General features: G+C 37.6%; 1 protein-coding gene and 1 pseudogene across 2 annotated transcripts; one reads left to right on the plus strand and one right to left on the minus strand.

The window, feature by feature from the left end:
- Window positions 1–1,040: 1,040 nt before the first annotated feature.
- LOC149036369 (uncharacterized) lies at window positions 1,041–13,257 on the minus strand (annotated as a pseudogene). The gene is made up of 4 exons (XR_016181834.1): window positions 12,919–13,257; window positions 12,562–12,677; window positions 5,892–6,383; window positions 1,041–1,328 (listed from the first exon to the last, which is right to left on the minus strand). The product of XR_016181834.1 is annotated as an uncharacterized LOC149036369 (transcript).
- On the plus strand, window positions 8,288–20,754 carry LOC149036370 (uncharacterized). Its single transcript, XM_089190326.1, has 4 exons — window positions 8,288–8,409; window positions 17,316–18,326; window positions 19,104–19,471; window positions 19,915–20,754. Exons 2-4 carry the CDS (start codon window positions 17,395–17,397, stop codon window positions 20,424–20,426), a joined length of 1,812 nt encoding a protein of 603 aa, XP_089046452.1. The 5' UTR covers window positions 8,288–8,409; window positions 17,316–17,394; the 3' UTR covers window positions 20,427–20,754.
- The last annotated feature ends 312 nt before the right edge of the window (window positions 20,755–21,066 follow it).

Consider the following 21,066-nt stretch of genomic DNA (forward strand, 5'->3'; position numbering starts at 1 on the left):
ATATCGCCAATCAGCTGCAGCTGCTAGCCCGACACTCCCTCTTCGCGCCACTCGGTCAACCTTCACTATACTCAACCAGGGTCGTTTGTCGGAATTTTTTCGGATTATAGCTGCTAAAACATTGAAAATCCGTATCGCTTACAGACAGTGACGTTAAAACTTTCCTAGAAGGGAAAAAACAAAAATACGGAAAGAAAAACCGAAAGTTACTTTTTCAGTCGCTTTGCTAATGGCATTTCTAGCGGCTGAGAACGAAAATCGACAACTGAAAGATTTGCCACAGGCCGATCTTAGCCGTGTACCTGAAGGATATCTTCTGTCGGTAAGGACCAAGTCACTGTCTGAGGATTTTGTATATGGAAAATTACGCCTATTGTTTGTTTTCGTAATGTTACAACGCATGTTTTCATCTTGAGCCTTAGCGCCAACGCACTTTACGATTTTTATTCAACGTTTGGCGATCCTTTTATTTTCATTTATTAATAAAGTTGACTTGTCTTGTCAGTAAAGGGCTATTATGTTTATATGATAAACAAAATAATACGTGGTTGCTTGTAGGTATGAAATTTCTTTTCTCGTGTTCAATTCAACATTTCTTTCGTTCGCTGCGCTCACTCGTGAGCTAGCGAGTTAAACACTCGAAGAGAAATTCCATGTTTACGCGCGCCCATGCATTATTTTCTGTATCATTGTAAAGCTTATGAAATAATAATAAAAAAAAGATTACTAAAATAGCAAAATTTCTCACAGCTTTTGTTTTGATAGGCGCCTACGAGCCCTTAAACACAAAACTGACGGTATTTGCTTTACTGAAAGCCAGCCTCCGCGTTACCTCGGACCTCCTGACAAACTGGATTATGTCACTCAGCAGATAATAGTCTAAAAAAGTGTGTGAGGCTTTTTTGAAAGTAAAATAATTTAGAGTTGGACCATAGAAAATATTTCGGTTGTCAGTCACAAGAGAACTATTTCGAATTCCGTTAAAGCCTGTCAAACTTTGGTGCGTTAACTCTTTATAGTTGACTAAAAAAAATGACAAATGATGGTAACCTTTTTTCTTTTATTTTTTGTCAACAGTATTTACACTAGTGATTAGTGCTATATCTCATTTGAAAGAGGACAAAATTAGCTTTTCAGAAAAAATATATTTAGCCTCCAAAAATCCATGAATTTTAAATCATGCTAAGAAAATGGCATACAATTTGCATAAATTATTGTACAACTTTTGACTTTGAAACAGCCTGAGCCTGAATGGATTGGAGTTAAAAGGAAACATTTCTTAGATAAAATATTCCTTATCTTATGGGCAAGACATCCAGAGACTCTGGCTGAAAAAGAACAAATATGGAATTAATTAGAATTTTTTTCCAAACTGTACCCCAAAACCATAAAAATTGACCCAGATTATTGAAAACTTTATTCCTCACCAAGTATTTACACAAGGGAAGTAAGCTATACTTCACTTGAAACAGCAGTAAATAAGCTTTCCTGAAATGCATGTTTCCTCTCCAAGAAAAAGGAAACAACCTCATTGAATGCTTTCAAACTAACATTAATTAGCATAAAATATCATCAAAATTTGAACTGTGAATTAAGTGATACCCAAATAATACAAAGTAATAAGGCAAAAATTAACTTAAGAGGTTCCTTGTTATATGGGCAACATCTCCATAAAAAATTGGTTGGAAGATTTTTTTTTTTTTTTTTTTTTTTTTTTAATAGTATCTCTTTATTGCGCCGTACTCTCCAAAGGGAGATGTTAGTCTACTTACAATAAAGTTCAATAATACAATATGAATAACATAAAACGATAACTTTACCATATCCGAATACAATACGTTGATTGAAAATTTTGTTTTTATTTTATTTTGTTTTTTTTTTTTTTTTTAAGAGAGTTGAGATATTTTAACCGCATTTGTCAGGAGCTAGTTATTGACGGTATTTTCAATTAGGTCCCTTTGGTGAACTGCATTCACAAAGTCGTGGAGGACAATGGGCTTGTTGTTAAGTTTACAACTATAGATATAATAACGCATGAATAGTGTGACGTAGTCGAATTTCTTGGTGGTACTATTCTCGTTGGTGGTACTATTCTCGTTTAAGTTGGAGGTAATTCCGAATAAAAGTTCCTCCGTAGTTGGAGAGAACTGTGAATTGTACGTTGTGTTAAACCACCGAATGACTTTCTGTATGAATGATCTCGTAAAGGGACAGTGAATAAAGGTGTGATCGATTGAGTCTTTTTCCCCACAAAAGCAGCATTCTTCGTCAGTTTTAATACCATATTTGAATAGTTCTCTCTTTGTCACCACGATTCTATGAATAAACTTAAATTGAAATTCTTTTAGTTTTGTTTCTTTGCACAGCTTTCGTATTGACTTAAATATCTTTGCCCATTTTTCATCATTCAAAGAAAGTATTTCGCTCCATCTTTTAGGACCTGCCTGACCTCCAGTGTGGATTTTAGCAATTAAAAGATTATAGAAATCCCTTGATTTGGCTTTATCAAGGTTGAGCGTGAAATTTCCGTTGAGGTGAAAAAGATGATCGTTACTTGTGAAAAACTGATTAAAGTGATTATTAACTGATTCTATTTGTCTTGCTTTCGACCGTAGCCGGTCAGGTATGGCACTAATAATCTGAAAATACGGGAGGAAGTTTGTCTTGCAAGAAAACTTTCCTTTAAATTCCTGGAATGAGAGATAGCTACCATCCTCCCTCAACAAGTCTTTAATAGAAACGATTCCCTTCTCCATCCAGTTGCTGAGATAAACGGGTGTTTCATCTACTAGAATTTCTTTATTATTATACAGTACTACATCACTTTCCTGGTCGTAACCGTAAAGTATTTTTAATTCTTGAAAGAATTTGAGAATGTTCTTATAAAAGGCTGGCAATTGAGGGAAGTACTTTGTGTCGTAGTTGCATTTTAGAAGAAAATTTAAGCTCCCCTTTTTCCTGAAATAGTGGTTTGGCACAGAGCACCAATTTTTATCTCCAGCATTCAAAAGTCTAGGGATCCATGCAAGTCTCAAGGCTTTAAACATAAGATCTACATCTGTCATGCGTAGCCCACCTTCCTCTAAATCTTGGTAAAGCACGGTTCGTTTGATCTTATCCTTCTTCTTTTTCCATATAAAGTTAAACAACTTTCTTTTCAGCGTGTCTGCGATTGTATCAGGAACTTCAATATTTGAAGCGGAATAAATGATCTGTGAGATACCTAGAGTTTTGGTTATTAAAACTCTTCCAAATAGCGTGAGGCTTCTAGCACTCCACATATCCAATTTTGTTTGTAGCTTCCTTAATTTCAGGCTAAAGTTAAGGTCATCATTCCCCTTCTTATCGTACGAGAAGTGAATTCCTAAGATCCGAACCGGGGTATGCGTCCACTTCATGCCCAACGGGTTGGTTTTATTGTTAGCCCACTTCCCAAGCCAAATCGCTTTTGTTTTCTTCATGTTTAGCTGTAAACCAGCTATCCTACCGAAGTCATTGACTGTATTTAAAGCTTTTTCCACGGAATTTAAATCTGCACAAAACAGATTTGTGTCGTCTGCAAATTGTGACAGTTTAAGTTCGTTGCCAAACAAATTAATGCCTTTGACCCCCGAGTCGTAGCGTAGTTTTATGGCCATTAATTCGGCTGAGAGGATGAACAGATACGGTGAGAGAGGACAGCCTTGCCTCACACCTTTCGACGGTTTGAACCAATTCGTTGTGTACCCATTATTCAATACCGCGCTCTCCACGTTCGTATAGAATGTACTTATCCAACGTTTTATGCTGCTACCAAAATTAAAAGCATCTAAAATTCTCATAATAAAGGGCCATTCGAGAGAATCAAAAGCCTTACGAAAATCAAGAGCTATAAGAATGCCCGGAATTTTTTGCTCTTTTGTTAGGTCTAGAACATCGCTTATAAGTCTAATGTTTTCCCCAATGTAGCGTCCTTTTACAAAGCCTGTTTGGTCTGGGTGTATTAAGTTCGGCAAAACCGTTTCTAATCTTTTGGCTATTACTTTCGCAGCGATTTTTTGATCGACATTCAGTAGGGTTATCGGTCTCCAGTTATGCAGGTCGAGTAAAGAGCCGTCTTCCTTTGGTAATAAAGTAATAATGCCCCTTCTTTGCGAGATGGTAAGTTCATTTTTCTCGTAAGCCTCGTTTAAGCATGCCAGAAGATTTTCGCCTAATAGGTCGTAGAAAAATTTATAGGATTCCACGGTGAATCCGTCTTCACCTGGCGCCTTATCACTTTGGAAAGATTCTAGTACATTTTTGCACTCATCATAACTTAGAGGACCTTCCAAGTTGTCCCGATCGTCATCTGAAAGTTTTGGTATTTGCAAATGCTGTGTAAATTCATCGTATTCCTCTTGAGAGAATGTTTTTGCTGATGTGTACAAGTCTCTAAAGTAAACTTCAATTTGGTTGAGGATCTGTTTATCATTGATTGTAGTGGATTCATCTTCTAGGCGAAGTTCCCTTATGGTCTTTTTATTATAATTCCTTTTTTCCATATTGAGAAAATATTTTGTTGGTCGTTCGCCCTGTTCTACCCAACGACATTTCGCTCTAAACATCGCTTGCTTTCCTTTATTTTCGTACAGAGACTGAAGTTCGGATTTAAGGTTGTCATAGTGCAGCAAGATTTGATTAGTATCTGGCGAGAAAAAGTTATTACAAATAGTGTCGTCTAACTGTTCGAGCTGGCGTTTAATATCCTCTGCCCTGTCTCTGGATACTTTTGCTTTGTATTTCGCATACGAGATAGTCGCATTCCTAATTTCCATTTTGATTAGCTCCCACAGGAGACCTTTGCTTGTTGCTTGACGGTAATATCTTACGGTGTTTGAATAGGTTTTACGAACCCACTCCACGTATTCTTCATCTTTTAAAAGGGTATTATTGAATTTCCAGAGTCCGGGTACCCTCGGGGTTTCACACGACCAAGACAAGGACGTATAAATTGCTTTGTGGTCGGGTGCAATTGATGGATAGATTTCTGTTTTCTTTACACTTTTTGTTAGGTTTTTGGCCAAAAGAAAGAAGTCTATCCTGGACTTCATTCCTATTGCTTTTGATTCATACGTAAATTTTCGTGACTTTGGATAGCGTACTCTCTGAATGTCTATTAGATCGAACATATCCATTGTAGTCACTAACAAGTTCCTGTAATTCGTTGGTGCCCATACCGTTCCTCCAATTTTGTCTTTTTTAGACAGCGTACAATTCCAGTCCCCTCCAACAATTAAATTTGTCAGTTCTGTTTTGTCGATTATGCAGTTGTTTATCTCCTGCATAAACTCGAGTTGATTTGTTTGGTTGGTTGGTGCGTAGATGTTACAAAGTGTTAATTTTTGGGAGCCAAAAGTAATCGTAATTAGCACAATTCTCCCTGAGTTGTTGCTATAACAATAATCCACCTGACAATGAAAAGCAGGGTTGATTAGAATGCAGACACCTTTGCTGTGGTTAGTACCATGGGAGAAAAATATCTCACCTCCCCATTCATTTTTCCAGATATTTTCGTCTTTTAGATCAGAATAGGTTTCTTGGAGAAAGTAGATATTTGTTTTAAAATCTTTCAAGAACGAAAAAATACTCCTTCTCTTAATCTGGTCCCGTATTCCTCGAACATTAAGCGATAAAATATCTAATTTTACAGGCGTTTGCATAGTCAATAAAGAGCTACAATTAGTGGTTTATGATATCGATAACAAAAGGAAAAAAAAAACAACAACAACAACAATTAGTTACAAGAGCTAACCCTCTTCCTAGCTTACAGTCCGACGTTGTCCTCAGTTTTCTAGTTTTGTTGTAAGTGTTCTCTTCTAGTATTTAAAGATAGTCCAGATCATCTAATTCATTAATTTTTATAGGCCTACCTTCGGGCGACGTTTTAATAAAAATCTTTCCATCCATTGTCCAAACGCTTAGGATTGAACCATCGTTCCGCATTTTGTTCGCTTTGCTGACGATCTTTTTCCTGTACGACGTGAGGCTCTCGAATAAATAGATCTTGCCGGAGGCAACTCGTGCTGCGGCGGTCGAAGCGGGGAAGAGGCTTGAGAAACTCACATTTTTGAGTTTTGTCCGAGCTTTGTATAGATTCGTTTTAGTTTTATGATTAACAAATTTTACGATAATCGGCTTAACTCCCTTTCTCCGGCTTAATTTGTGAGATATTTCGATATCCTGTTGGCACACCGGCACCTCCAGGGCATTAGCCAATTTTAGAACCACTTCTTCTGTTGACTCATAAGCTTGTTCCGGTCAGTCCATGGATCTCCAAGGAGTTTTTCCGTGTGTACTGTTCTAGATGATCTTGGAGGTCGTACAACTCGGCGATTTCTTCCTCCTGTTGGTCAACTATTTTCCTTGGTTGGAAGATAACAAATCTGAGATGTGTTACACATATCTAGTGAACACTGATTGACACACTGACTAATAAGTCTGACCTCATCATCACCCCAAGCCCAAATTTACTAATCCCTCTTGAAGTCTACAGTGCAATCATTGGAACTATATTTCTTTGTTTGACTTCTGAAATTTTGCCTTGAAACAGGGACAAATGAGATAATCAACCTCAAAATACATAAAGCGCAACATATATCAAAAGCCTTTCACTTGCAATGCACCACCAGTATTTTCAAGAGTAAACAATTCAGAAGTGAAACCGGAAACTGTCATTTTATATCATTCCACTCATTCTCGAGCGCCATCGTCAAAAATCACCTCTAAAGCCTTAGCTACGCTGTATCTCTAGCGTTTCGCATCGGACGCCATTATCGCAGACTGAAATCGTACGCAAATAATTTTCGGATCGTGCTCCCGAGGTCGCGTTTGATAGTTCGGAGCTAAAACTCGCCATGTGATTGGCTTAGAATCTTTACATGCTACAGCCGAAATTTCAGAGCGATCGGAAGTAATCCGAGCATTTCCGAAAAGGTCAAAGTAGTCGTGCCCAGGGCCTGACCACAAGCATTTCCGAGCGATCGGATGTAATCCGAGCATTTCCGAAAAGATCAAAGTCGTCGTGCCCAGGGCCTGACCACAGCATTTCCGTAAAAGGTCAAAGTCATCCGGCCCAGGGCCTGACCACAATTAATATCTGACGAACATTCTGGCCAATTTTCATGAAAATCCAACAAATCTACCAGGAGATAACTCGCGTAAAAGTACGAGTTTTCGGCCTCCGAAGAAATTCACAGTTTTCGGACCTTATTTAAGTGCGTCATGCCACCAACCCAATCCCCTGGCAGGTCTTGTGACAAAAACTCCTTCTGTAAAGTTTATTTCGTGAAAGGGGGTAAACAAAACCAATGAAAATCTTAAAATTCACCAAAGGCAGTTAATTAGGGTTTCTCCTGATGAACCCTGATCATACCTTGAGGAACCCAGTCTGTCTCTGTGTTGTTCAGGTTTAAAGGAATATCCTGAACACACTCGACCTTTTCGTGGTGCAATTACAGTTTTGTAAATAGAATAAGAAAGATGGTAAGTAGTTTTGAGCTCGATAAAGAAATAGAGAAAGAGGTTTTTCGTTTGTCTCGTGCGTGAGACAAAGAACAAATTCTGAGTCCTAATGAGGAATCGAACCTCAGATCTTCGGATTCCACGCTCCGATATTCCGATGCTCTACCACTGACCCACAGAGACTCTATGGTGAGCAAGGCCCATTACGAAGTTCTTATATGACACCCGTCCTGCATACGGCTAAGACCAGCAATGTCGATAGCGTCTAAGCTTCTCATGGCATCCTCTTGTACCGAATGAAGACGAAATAGGATTTTATCATAGGATATCAGAATTACCATCAAACTTCAACATATGATAAGTCTCGTTTATCTTAAATTTATCGGCTTCCTTCTCAAAATAAAAATCACAATAGATAATAATTGTAATGATGAGCGTACGATGCGGTGATTCAAACCTTTTTATTGTATGGTTGACAATATATTGGTACGGTTCGAAATCAATTGATCCGTCCGTACGTCTTCACCATTTAGCAGCGAACTAGTTAATTAGTCTTAGTGACGTAACGCTTAATGTGCTTAATTACACTTTGCAATTATCGATAATAGTTATTTAGCGATACAATAATTTCATCGAATTTTCCATTCAATAACATTTCCATTGATTTATAGTTTATGTTAGTTACCCGTAAAACAGCGCGCGCACTCTAAAAGGCACCCGCGAGGGTCCACCCGCGAAGGTTTGAAGAAACCTTAAATGGTAGAGGTATTTCTCAAGGGATTGGGGCGAGCAGTAGAATGACAGTTAATTAAGAGGAGCACACGTGGCTAAGAAAAAAAGCATGCGCGGGTTGGATTGATGGATGCAACGGTGAACTTTCTGGTTAAATGTTCGAGAGAGGATTATTTTCCGGCGAAATTTTCTGAGGTAAGAATAGTGATGTTTTTGAACGGTAAACTTTTCTACTTTTAGTCTCAAACTATAGGATGTCTATCTGTCTTTCCTACGATCACTTCGACCGAAGCGAATTGATCTCGAAGCTGTAAACGGCCGTCTAGCTCTTTCGATAGGAATTACAATTGTTGCTAGGTTCAAATAATCACGAGGCACGAGACTAAGCACGTTATTTTATATTTCACCACCCTATTTGTACCCTGTTATAAGAGATCTCAGCGCTTACTTAGATCCGGTTGACGTGAGTTAAGAGTTGTTGCACATACATGTGTGAAAATGAAAGTCACGCGAAAATTTTATGACCGCACGAAAGAGTTCTTTTTCGGCTACCGTAGCGACTCTGGTAAATTCGGCAACTTTCAGCTTCTTCAATCACGAAAGGCAGCGAAGTTCTATTACAAAATCTTTATATAATTACACGCCAACAATATCCGTTTTGGTGACCCAGTCGTTTACCGTCCACCTTAGATTATGGCTCATGAAAATGCCTCCTTGGAAAATATCTGAACCTAACTTCAAAACCTTTTCAAGATACATGCAAACTTACATAATGTCAGAGTACTTACGGATCAATATCAGAATCTGGGCCGAAGGCGCTATGTAACAGAGCTATTTCATTTTATCATAAATTTTCGTAAAATGCGACCGTTAAATGTTCGTAAAACGCGACTGTTTATGTTCATAAAATGCGACCGGTAAATGTTCGTAAAATACGCCCGTTAGATGTTCGTAAAATGCGACTATTACTTGCTAATTACATTATAGAGTACTAACGCAGAATTGAAATGAAACTACAGTATATGTGCTTGGATTCTGCGTTGGATTTAAGGCCGCTCGGTCAATTTGAGCTTGGATTTTTTGCTTCTTGGAGCGGGCGTTCGAAAATGGAGTATGAATGGAATGGAAACCTATGAAAGGATAACTCGCTAAAATGGTTTTTTTTCAACTTCGTAAACGGTCAGTTAACAAGCGATGCACTGGGGAATTAGGGTGAAGATTTTTATTGAAAATTTGACTGTATTTTTACTTACATATGTAAATATTCCCATACAAACTCTCGTAGTTTCGCTATGACTCTTATTTCGCAAGATGGGGTCATTCCACTGCTAAAGCCCAGGCTGTCTGTCAGCAAACAGACAAACGGCGGTTAAAGCTGGTCGCCTCGAAGTGTTCCCTGAAACTCTTACAGAACTACTTTTAATACGAGACATGTCCCTTAACATTTATGCGAAAATTGCAGATGAGAGTGAAGTAAATATGTTATTTCATCGGTTGCTACCTTCTTTTAGACGTCTCACCGGAAACGGATAGAATTTGATAACCAAACACTGCGAGCAAAGTTCATGTACCAATAGAGATGACATGTCTGTCGAAAATTAGATTTGGAGACTTTTTAGTACAGTAATACAGAAATAAATAAGTCAATGATGTCTCTTGAAATTTTGAATTCTGGTCTGCCGTCTCCTTCGCATCACATAATGGCCGCCACAAGAAAGCTAGCAAGAAAAAGTAACGTCCCAATCCTCTCGGTCGCACCATTTTTTTTTGGTTACATAATGTCAGAGTACTTACGGATCAATATCAGAATCTGGGCCGAAGGCGCTATGTAACAGAGGAATTTTTTGAGAAAAGACCGCATTACATTCCCTTGTGTCTCGTTGGAGTGTGCTGTTCGAATTTAGTTTTTGTGAAGGAAAGATCAGAGTTAAACACGCCATTACAGCAAACAAACGAGCAAACTCTCACAACTTCAAAATAAAAAAATTGAATTTACTCACAATTACATTCCTCGCCGTTTACTTAATGAACAGAGGTAAATCTTCGTACATGAATGAATGGTCGATTGGCCTACGGCCTCGGGCAGTATTTTCAAGACCTCGGTCACAGTTTTTCACCATACGGACCTCCCAACCGGCAAATAACATATATTTATAATATACTACTGGTACTTTAATGCTGAAAACACACGCCATTTTTTCCAAGCAATAGTGAACAAGAGTCAAAACACAAAAAAACGTATATTAGGGGGTAGACTCGCTGATTAAATAAAAAAACATTCGAAACAAGAAGTGAACAAGTCTCGAAAAATGCATTTGGTGGGGGTGCTTTGACACAATCGCGTGAAAATGAGCACAATTCCCACCAGTCACAACGCAAATAATGACAAGAAGTATGTGAGGCTGTATTTCAATTTGGCACAATCGTCTAAAAATGAGCATAATTGTCACCAGTCACAACCCAAATAGAAGTGTGAGAAGATGTTTTTTCTGCCATCATTTTTCTGTAATCGTCACTCAAAATATGTTTTCCACATGTCTCAGGGTGCCTTTTCATTTTTTCATGGCGTGACGTTCTCAGAAAAACGGGAAGTTGATGATGTAATACAACAGGGACTTCCCCGAGGGAATGAGACATCAGATTGCTATTTTTTTAGGATATGGATTACCAGTAAAGTTTGTCGGTATAAAAAATTTCCTATAATGTTATAAAATAATGAATTGTAATTTTGAAATTCATAACGCATTAGACGAAATTATGTGTCCGTTTTGTGTGAACAACTTCAAAAACATGCTGTGATAAGTGAAAAATGTTGTAAAATATGAAACTTGAAACGATAATGGAAAATATGTATTTGTATATTGCGGTCAGGTTGATAGATATGACACTGTTAACGAATTTGTTGATTTTTATGATGATAGACACAGGATAATCCAAAAGTCCCTTTATCATCGAAAGTATCACGTTCAAAACACACTCTTTGATAAATACAAAAGATATAATATACAACTATCTACGAATGATAAATATAGGATATTAGAGAGTTTTGAAAAGATTGAGAGTGTGCTACCTCAGATCAACGTTAATCAAAAGAGAATGATCAATATTAATTTCATTTTAAAACAAATTTCAGAACGATTAAATTGCAAAAGCATACCAATTTATAAATCAAAAAGAACATTAGCAATATTGGAATGGGATTCAAACACAAATTGGGGATGATATCAAAACAATTATTTGGAGATAAATTTTTGTGAATACTCCTTATCTCATTTGTCAACTAAAGGACACATATCGATGACGATATCATCAGGAACCCATAGCTGAATCCTGATCGCCGTATAAATGATGGCAAATCAACCAATATTTTTTTTATATGATGTGTAAGCAAAACGACGTGGCTCGATTTTTTTCTTATAACTTTTTATTTCACGGTAAGTCTTCAGATATCGTTCTTAATACGATTGAATTTATAATGTAATTGAACTGAGTGGAGTGCAATTTGGGCTGAAATCATGCGTGTGATTTCAAAATCGAACGAGCGCACAGCACGAGTTCGATTTGAAAGTATGATTTCGGACCAAAATTGCACAGCACAAGGTTCAATTACCACTTTATTACATCCATTTTGAAATCGCCCAAGTTCAGGACTTGGTCAGTTCAAATATTTTATTGATGCACTACTGAGCTAGTTTAAAATTAAATTTATCCATTTTTGGGGGGAAAAAACAAGAGTTTTGGAAACAAAGGTTGCAAAATTTGCTACATGATACTCTTTGTCTTTCATTTGCCTGTAATTACATTGGTCACTTTAAACAAGCCTTGAAATCTGATTGGTTGTTTTGTTTTCAGTGTAGCCTCCTCATTGGCTGGGAAAATGATGCGATTTAAAGCAAAAAATGGTGCGATTCGTGAGTAAATCGCACCAATTAGAGCCAATCAGATTACAGGGACCACCAGTGATTTCAAAATGGGTGTAATAAAGTGTCACACCTCTTGCTATCGTCCCACAAACAACAGATACTGACGACAAATTACACACTAAATTCAATCGTTTGAAATATTTGTATGCTCTCCTGAATAGCCAAAGTTTTTCATGATAAAATTGGTGTAGGGATTCTATTTCAATTAATTGATTTTTATCAATGTTTCCGTCTATATGATTAAAATCGAAAATCATTTTAGCTCTTTTCATATATATATATGATATCTAAAATTGAAGTTTCTTGACTAGAATACCACTGTAAGGGAGTCCATCTAAGACTCCAATGGTATCTCTTAGTTGTATTGAATTGAATTGTAATCATTGACAGCATCAACTACTGTCAGCTCTTTTGTCATCCTCACGGGAGTTTGAAAATCAAGAGTGCCATTTTGTAGTTCATAAACTTTGTCCCTTTAACACCATAAACAACAACAAATACTTGCAAGTCTTGTAGCTTCTTGTGTGGAACTGATGCCATCTATATTTTTTAAAACCGTGTCAATCATTAGTTAATTGAGAGTCACGTTATTGTATTTACGAAGATGAATTATACTTCGGCTGTGATCATTAAACGTTTTAGTTAATGTTCTCGAAACTGTCTCAATACTGCTGGTAGCTGATATTTGGACTGTTGAATGGTCGATTGATGCTGAAGGAAAGTAAAGTTAAAAAAGAACAGTATATTCGCTAGTTTGTAGTTGATACATATTTGGACCTACACGACTGCTATAAAACCCTTTGCTTGGATCAAGATGAAGTTTCATCCCATATGTCTCTGTTTTGACTTTATGAAAATCTTTATTAGTAACCTGAACACCCTTTATATCATCTTCATCACTGAATTCAGAGGAAGGTTTATCAATGAGATATTGAAACATGTTAGCATCATCGTAACTTGATATGGAATAATTTAATCTGACGTAATCTGACGTACTTCTCATAATTGGTCTGACGTTCGCATTATCAGAGATCGTTTTATTGACATAATTAATGTTAGCAGTATAAGTGCTTTCGTGTGATTGAGGCTCTTTGAGACTTATGATACTCCTTCTATTCATATTGAGATTGCCAGTCATTGCTTTGGAACCAGCAATTCTCAAAAAAATTGTTCGTTTTTGTATCAATATACCGTTTGATTGAACCGCCTGTTATATTTACTGGGTCAGCGAGATTAGAAATTTTGATTCCTTTCATATCGTGACCTTTTGATAGATCGAGAGAGAAGGTTTTTGAGTCCACATATTTTTATTCACGACGTCATGGTTATTGTCGTAATCTGTTACTTGTAATCTTGACTTTAAAGTCTGGGTAAGCAAGTTATCCAGGTCAACTTTTTTGTCAGTTATCGATCTGCAAATTCTCCAGTTTGCAAATCCACTTTATAATTTGTTTCAAGAGTTCTCAATACTCTAACCGACGATGGAACCATTTTCACCTCAATGTCTGCTTTTAAATGCTTGTTTGATTCAAGTGACTGTTGTACGAAGCCGCTGATATCACCATATGAAAAGTTCCCATTGAGTAATATCACGGTTGCCTGAGTAGTTCCAATGTAATGACTGTATTTCAATGTATGTACTCATGTTGACAGAGTCGACGGCAAGATAATAATTTTTGTTTTTGTCGAGCGTCAATTGTGGGGTGAAAGTGATAGTGAAATCATGGCTTTTAAAGTTTCTTACACCATTTACTGAATTAAAAAATATTGGTATATTCATATATCATTAGCTTACATGAAATGTTGCTTGATGTATGCGTCATGTTTATGTGTTAGTTATCACTGACAAGTTCAACAACTTATCGAGTATCTGCCAAACCTCATTTCTTGGTTGCAAGTCATTGCACCTCCTTGTGTGAGTCTATGACTGGTTTAAGCGATTCTCTGTTTTCATATTACATCACTTATCTTCCATTACGATAGTTCTTGATTTCTTTTGATATCTTGTCTCAGAGAATCAGCTTTAATACGCCTTTCAGCATTCTTTCTTAGTGTGTTTATGTCCACATATATTAAGATAACATAACTAGGTGTCTATTGACAGTTATTCCAAAAGATTTGTAGAAAATGACTGTTATTTTTAACGTACTCATATATTATGAAGATTCCAAACTATGATATTGATAAAAAACAAAACAAAAAGGAATACATTGAATACATTGCAAGCACTTGCCTGTTGAGGGAGATGGTCAGATCCATTACAACTACTTGGAACCCCAAACAGTGCAAGGGATGTGTTCCAAAACAAAAACTCTTGAATACAATGAAAGCACTTGCCTGTTGAGGGAGATAGCCAGATCCATTACAACTATTTGGAATCTCAAACAATATAAGAGATGTGCTCCAAAACAAAAACTTTTGAATACATTGAAACACGATTCAAATGGCACTTGTCAAACAAAATTAACCACATTTTCAAAGACAAAAACAGGAATCCATCAATCGAATTAATTATTTCACTCCATCATGCAATAAAAAGAGTCTTGAAAATGTTGAAGGTTCTCACACTGAAGAATACGCTCAGAAATACGGCAAAAAGCTCTTAAACGTTCGTTACAATCCATTAAAAACTCGTAAAAAGGTCGGAAACAATGTAAAACAATTTAAAAATAGAAAATGAAAAAGAACTGAAAGAAAGAATGGCTAACTAAGACAAGAAATAACAATAAAAGGCGATGAAAAACGCTCACAATTGTACTTTGACACTATTATTGACAAAAAAAGAGACAAGCAAGATACAACAAATGCTCAAGATCAGAAGGAATGACAAATATCAGCCATGGAAAACAAAAATTGATTGTAGAACTTATCCTTTGTCTTGATTAAGATTCAGTTGATATCATTTTAAATAAAATACTTAAAAAGATAAGAATTAACAAGAAAAAATTAAGAGGCACGCTGAGACATGTCAAGAACATAATTTGGGTTGTGACTGGTGAAAATTATGCTCATTTTTACGCGATTGTGCCAAATCGCCTCACATACTTCTTATCGTTATTTGTGTTATGACTGGTGAGAATTATACTCATTTTCACGTGACTGTGCCAAAGCACCCCTCCAAATGCATTTTTTGGAGGCTTGTTCACTTTTATTGAGAAAAACTTTGATTTAATTTGCGAGTCTTGTTTAATTCATTACGGAGGGTGTTTATGCGATATCATTGGTTGAAGTGCGACTCTTGGCGTGAGTTTTCAGCATTACAGCACAAGTAGTTAAGATAGAGAGGAGAAGTTGTGATGTGTTATGGATCTGTAAAACTTGCACTGGACGCTATATTCTTTAAAGCACCCTGAAATTTTTCACTTGCATCCTTCAGAGTTGCTTCTCCAACTTCCATGTCGTCTTGCTGAACTGTTTCTTGCCTTTACAGCTGTTTCTCTGTGCTTTTCTCTCTGTTTCGCTCTGCTTTTGCTTTTCTCCTTTCTTTAGCAAACATTTGTTTCTAGGCACCATTTTTAGTGCTTCCTCTTTTTGTGGAGTAAGATGCTTCTGAGCCTCTTCCTTTCCTTTGCGCTCCTTTTCCAGACGTAACATAGTGGGCATGCGCACAACGCCCATCTGAAGTACCTATTTTGTGACCGGCGCAGCGGTCATGATAAAACGCAGACTGCAGACTGCAGACTGTGCAGACCATGTAGACCATGCAGACCGTGCAGACCGTGCAGACTGCAAGTTTTTGTCTGCCTTTTTTTCTTAAACTGTGATTTATATATGATTAATGTGTATACACCTTTTTCTTACTCTTTTGGTAACGTTTGAACTGTTTCCAATTTTTGGACACCCTATGAGTTGACGAAATTTTACGAGGTTATTTCGAGCTTACGTTACCTAGCAAATCGCGGGCTTAAGTTTCTCGAGCACATAAAGATTGGTCACGCGGCAAGATTTATTGCAAATGTAATTTGTGTGGTCTGTGACTCTGAGTTAGAGGTAAGGAATGGGTTGTGTGAACAAAGCAAATGATTACCTGGGTCTTCAAGAGACAGCCCAAAAAGCTTTACAGTAAAGAAAGTGCTGCAAGTTAAAATCGAACTAACTAGGAGATAAGCTTTTCGAATCGGAGTAGAAAACTGATTGATAGCTAGTAAGGAACTGGGCATGTCAGTTGTGTCCAACCTAGTCTCCGATTCTATCGCAATGCATGTACTGAGTGTGTGTGAAATGAAAATTAATGGGAAAATTTCCAAGTGAACAGCAGACGTGACCTGGGGTTTCATGAGTATTTTTTTTCATTTTACCAGAAATCGAAAATGTAGAACAAAAAGTGGTACTGTTGGTTTGCATTTATCGCTGTTTAGAACTTGGGTTATGACGAAATAATTTGATGCGTTTGAAAGGTCGACGTCGGCTACGATAAATTACCATCAGATGGAGAATAAACAACAAATTATAAGTGCACTTCCCCTCAGCTCCTCTTTAGTTCGTAAGTGTATTATTTAATCAAGAAGGAGGCAAAACGCTTTTCCTAGATTAAGGTTGTCTACAGTATTTGAAGTTTGTATTTGACAAACATCAGTGACTCTCCCAAACTTGCAGAATGTTTGGCCGGAAAGTGATTCAAGGTTTTTTCTTATATTTCGAGTCGCAATAGAAGCCTTCAGTTTTGTTTTACACTGTAGAAGCGAAAAGAAGTGCTTTAATCTGGTTCAGACTTGAGTTGTACTGGTTGACTCACAGTTCTGGAGAAAAAACAAGGCACGCAACGCATCATGCACCAGCAATGTTGCGGCATTCAAGAAGGCATTCGTTTGTTGTTTATTTTTGCTTATCATCCAGTCAAAAACCAATTCCAGCAAAGTTTTTTGACTTCCGTTTAACGTCCACCGAGACGTAAATAAAATTTATAGGTGGGAAAACGTATTTTTTCTTAGGCTGAAAAACCACATAATACTAGTGTCAGTGTCTCGTGAGCTGTAACAGTCGAAATTCTCCAGAGAACAAAGATCGCTCTGCACGCTCTGCACGGTCTACATGGTCTGTATAGTCTGCACCAGGACCTTGAAAAGCCTTCAGTCCAACAGTTGTCGCACGAATTCCATTGATTGAGACTAAATCCAATCCCGCCCAGCACTGTGAGATGTCCCAACAATTGAGTGCGCTTTCTTTCCTTTTTAACAGAATTTGAACGTGTAATACAGGCCACGACAAAGCCCACAAAAAAACAGTCTTGTGCATCAACATTTTAATTGCCAGCGCCATGAGAAAACTGCGGGTCTTTGTGGCAGTTGTCATCATAACCCTCACCTTAGTGAACTTTTTCTCATCGTATCTTCACATTACAACTAGGAGTCGTTCACAAGCACTGGCTAGTGATTTAAGACGTCTAGCAAGAGACCTTTCCGAGACACAACGCAGCTTGGTACATTTTCCATTGCAGTTCTGCAAAGTTGAACGAAATATTGAGCTTTTAAAGCAACTAATAAAATCTGTGGATGGACAACCACTGCAAAAGGACACCGTTTCCAGCGATTCCTCATCAGAAACTTATGTTAAGAAGAGAGAGGTTTGTCCCGAGAAATTTATGGGAAAGGATTCTAATTATGGATTCCCATTTTTTTATAGGAAAGGTTTCGAGGGAGAAAATTGCACAGACTTTGTTCCAATTGATGAACTTGTGACTATGATTATGACATCACCAAATGAACTATCACCTGAAAAGTTGAGAAAAGTGTTTGAAGGAATTGCCACACATTATCCAAGCGTTCCTGTAATATTTGTGTCAAACAAAACATTAAAGTTCAAGAGGCTAAGAGACGAAGGTTTAAATCCAACGTTCATGGCATTTGATGACCTTACACATGGAGAAACATGGTCCAAGTTACTCAAGATGGTGGCCACACCCTATACATTGTTTGCACCGGATATCACTTACTTCACGGATGATGTTAATCTTGAACGCCTTGTACGGGTACTAAGTGAGAACAGGAATGTCATGATTGCAGGAGGAAGCCAAAAGAATCAACGGGGAGAGTGGGACAATAGCTGTCGTCAAGTGCAATTCAGAAATTGGACTGCATATTTTGAAGACGGCTATCACTACTCGTTTAATGATTGTATAAGATGTGATGTACTGCTTGGTCCATTTGTGGCAAAAACCAAAGAACTCCAGGATCTTGGAATCGATGAAAAGTAAGTATAAACTACGATGCAGTATAAAGATTTAAGTTTTATTGGGAGAAGAGGAGAAACGGAAAGGAGAACAGTTTTGGGTCAGAAAGGGTGCTTCCTGAGTTGTTTGGTTGTTTTTTAATTACTGTGAATATATGAAAATCATATATGTGAACTACAGATAAAGACGTGAAAATGAAAGTGGTCTTCGCAGTAGTGAACACTACTTGAGTGGTAGTGAAAACAAAACCTGAGAAAAATTCAGGATTTTACGGGATTTGAACCTACTCTTCCAACTGAACTAACAAATCGTTTTCATTCGCAGTTCACATGTATGATTTTCATATCTTCACAGTCATTTACTCATCACTTCATGGGTTTATTTGGAACCAACATAATGACTAGTTCCCAGTTGGCTTGTTAGCTCAGTTGGTAGAGCACTGCACCGGTATCGCAGAGATGATGGGTTCAAATCCTGTACAGGCCTCACTTTTTTCATGCCTTACTTTCACTACTGCTCAAGTAGTGTTCATTACTGCGAAGATCACTTTCATATTCACTGGTTGTTTTTGTTCACAGGGATGGAAGGTGGTCAAAATTTTTTGGGTAGCTTCATTTTAAGATGGTGTACCACCTTAGAGTAGAATTCTAAGGAGTCTTCTTAAAAATGCTTACAGAAAGTTTTCATGGTGTATTTGACTTCTACCTCCACCCTCTGCTATTTTGTGGACCGTTAATGAAAACTGTCAATCTGGTTTGATAAGCTCAATAATTCGACTACTATTTCTTGTTTTCCAGATTACATTTCGGTGCCTTTCAAGACATATTCTGGCGATTAAAACTCAAACATCCAGAGAAAGTTGTTGCCAGCTGTCCGGATGTCATGTTCGATATATATGAGCGAGAAGTTCCAGATGAAAAATATGATGCCTTGGCCCAGAAATGGGATGTGAAGAAATGGGTGGAGTCTAATGGGCAAGTGCGTTGGTATGGGTGCCGAAGAGGAGGGCATGCCCGTGATAGTAAATCGTCCTGTGGTATACCAGCCACAGGACTCGCTGTTCCTCCTTGTGACTTGGAGAATCTTGCTGACATAGTCAAGTTTATCATGAAGGAATGTGAAAATGCTGGGATTTACTGTCAACTTAATGCAGGAACTCTATTAGGTAATGTACTCTTGTGCCTATTTTGTAATAGGGAGGTGCAGTTCAAATTGAGTCTGTTTCCCCCCTTTTGGGATTCAAACAGGTTTGTCTTCAGAATGGAACAGACAAAAAAATTCAGAAGAAGATAATTTTGACCTTGGTCACTCCCACATATTCGATAATTTTGTGTACCGGTATAGTGTAGAAATACCTTTTTGTTGCAAAGAAAGGAAATTTCTTTGAGTGTGAGTAGCTGTTGTTTTAAGGCTGTTGTGTAATATCAATTATCAAGCTAAATAAAAATAAATTGATGTGAAACAAACATCATGCAATGAAATGAAGGAGGTCAAGGAGACATCATTGTTATGCTCATGACCACCACCATCATGGTGGTTGAACAAAATTGACATCATTTTCCATGGCATCATCTCCTATTACTTAAATTTCGTTTGCTTCTGTTTTAGGAGCTGTTAAATTCAAAAAGGTTTTGCCATGGGAGCGCGATGCTGACATCTATTTTCTTTCGGAGAACTACACAGCAATTCAAAAGCTTCGTCCAAGATTCGAAGCAGCAGGCTATAAATTTGATGATAGAAAAGGAACTGAATGCTGCACAGATGGACGAAAGACATCCGGCATTTTTGTAATCTATGGAAATGGCTGGGGTGTTGACTTTTACGGTAGACCTAGACTTGAGTCCGAGATGCTTGTAGCTGATGGTCAGCAGCCAACTAAAGTGATGTTTGCTGGTCAGTGGGTTACTGCCACGCGCAATCCAGGACTTTCCTCTCGTAATCGATATGGACCCAACATGTATCATCATGTAGAGCATTGGGCAGTTGTAGGAAACGCAAATGGGGATGCCCTGTACAAATCGGGTGTCTGGATCAAATGTTCCAGGCCTGGACACACGGGGTGTCTAGACCAGTTCCGCACTGATGGCGATCTTCAATTTGGTGACTACTTCATGACTTAATTTTTTTCACAGCAAGGACATGGAATGAGCAAACAGCGGCAAATTTTATGAAATGTATCAAGGTAGCTGTTTATGGAAATGATCTTTAAAAAGCTAAGAAGTAGGGTGTCTTTTGCACAAATTGTTTAGGAATATTACAAGGGTTAGATAAGGGGCCCAACATGATTTGTAGTAAATAAAGGTTGAGTAAGATAGAAGATAGACAAACAAGGACATGGAGGAGGGCTTGTTGCCTCCACATTCTCTTTGCTGAGTATTCAATTAACATGTCAGTGAACTTGTGGAATTTTTAGTTGTTGTGTTCTTAAAATATAAAATTAGCTTGAAAGGTGTTTATCTCCTTATATACATTTATACCTGTTACTTTATTTTGGGATTGATGTACCTTTTTACTATGTGCAGCTAACAAATAATCATCGACATCAATGCGAAATCAATGAGTGTGTGATAACTCATTGATGTCTTTATGCAGCGTTTACTGATTAATTACGAGTGACCAAGACAGAATTTCTCCTTTCGATATCAACATAATATCAAGCAGACAAGTGATGCGAATAACAAAAAGTACCAATTAACAACATGAGACAAACAAAATCTATGAAATAAAGCTCTGAAAACTGCATATCTAAATTATATCCCG

This window comes from Pocillopora damicornis, chromosome 12 (assembly GCF_964200805.1).
Source record: "Pocillopora damicornis chromosome 12, jaPocDami1.2, whole genome shotgun sequence".
Classification (NCBI taxonomy): domain Eukaryota; kingdom Metazoa; phylum Cnidaria; class Anthozoa; order Scleractinia; family Pocilloporidae; genus Pocillopora; species Pocillopora damicornis.

Bases quoted from the DNA above. Each gene is read 5' to 3' on its own strand.
- LOC149036370 (XM_089190326.1), top strand. From the start codon at position 17,395: ATGAGAAAACTGCGGGTCTTTGTGGCAGTTGTCATCATAACCCTCACC. The intron at 18,327-19,103 runs GTAAGTATAAAC...CTTGTTTTCCAG, and splicing joins GATCTTGGAATCGATGAAAA to ATTACATTTCGGTGCCTTTC. The intron at 19,472-19,914 runs GTAATGTACTCT...CTTCTGTTTTAG, and splicing joins TAATGCAGGAACTCTATTAG to GAGCTGTTAAATTCAAAAAG.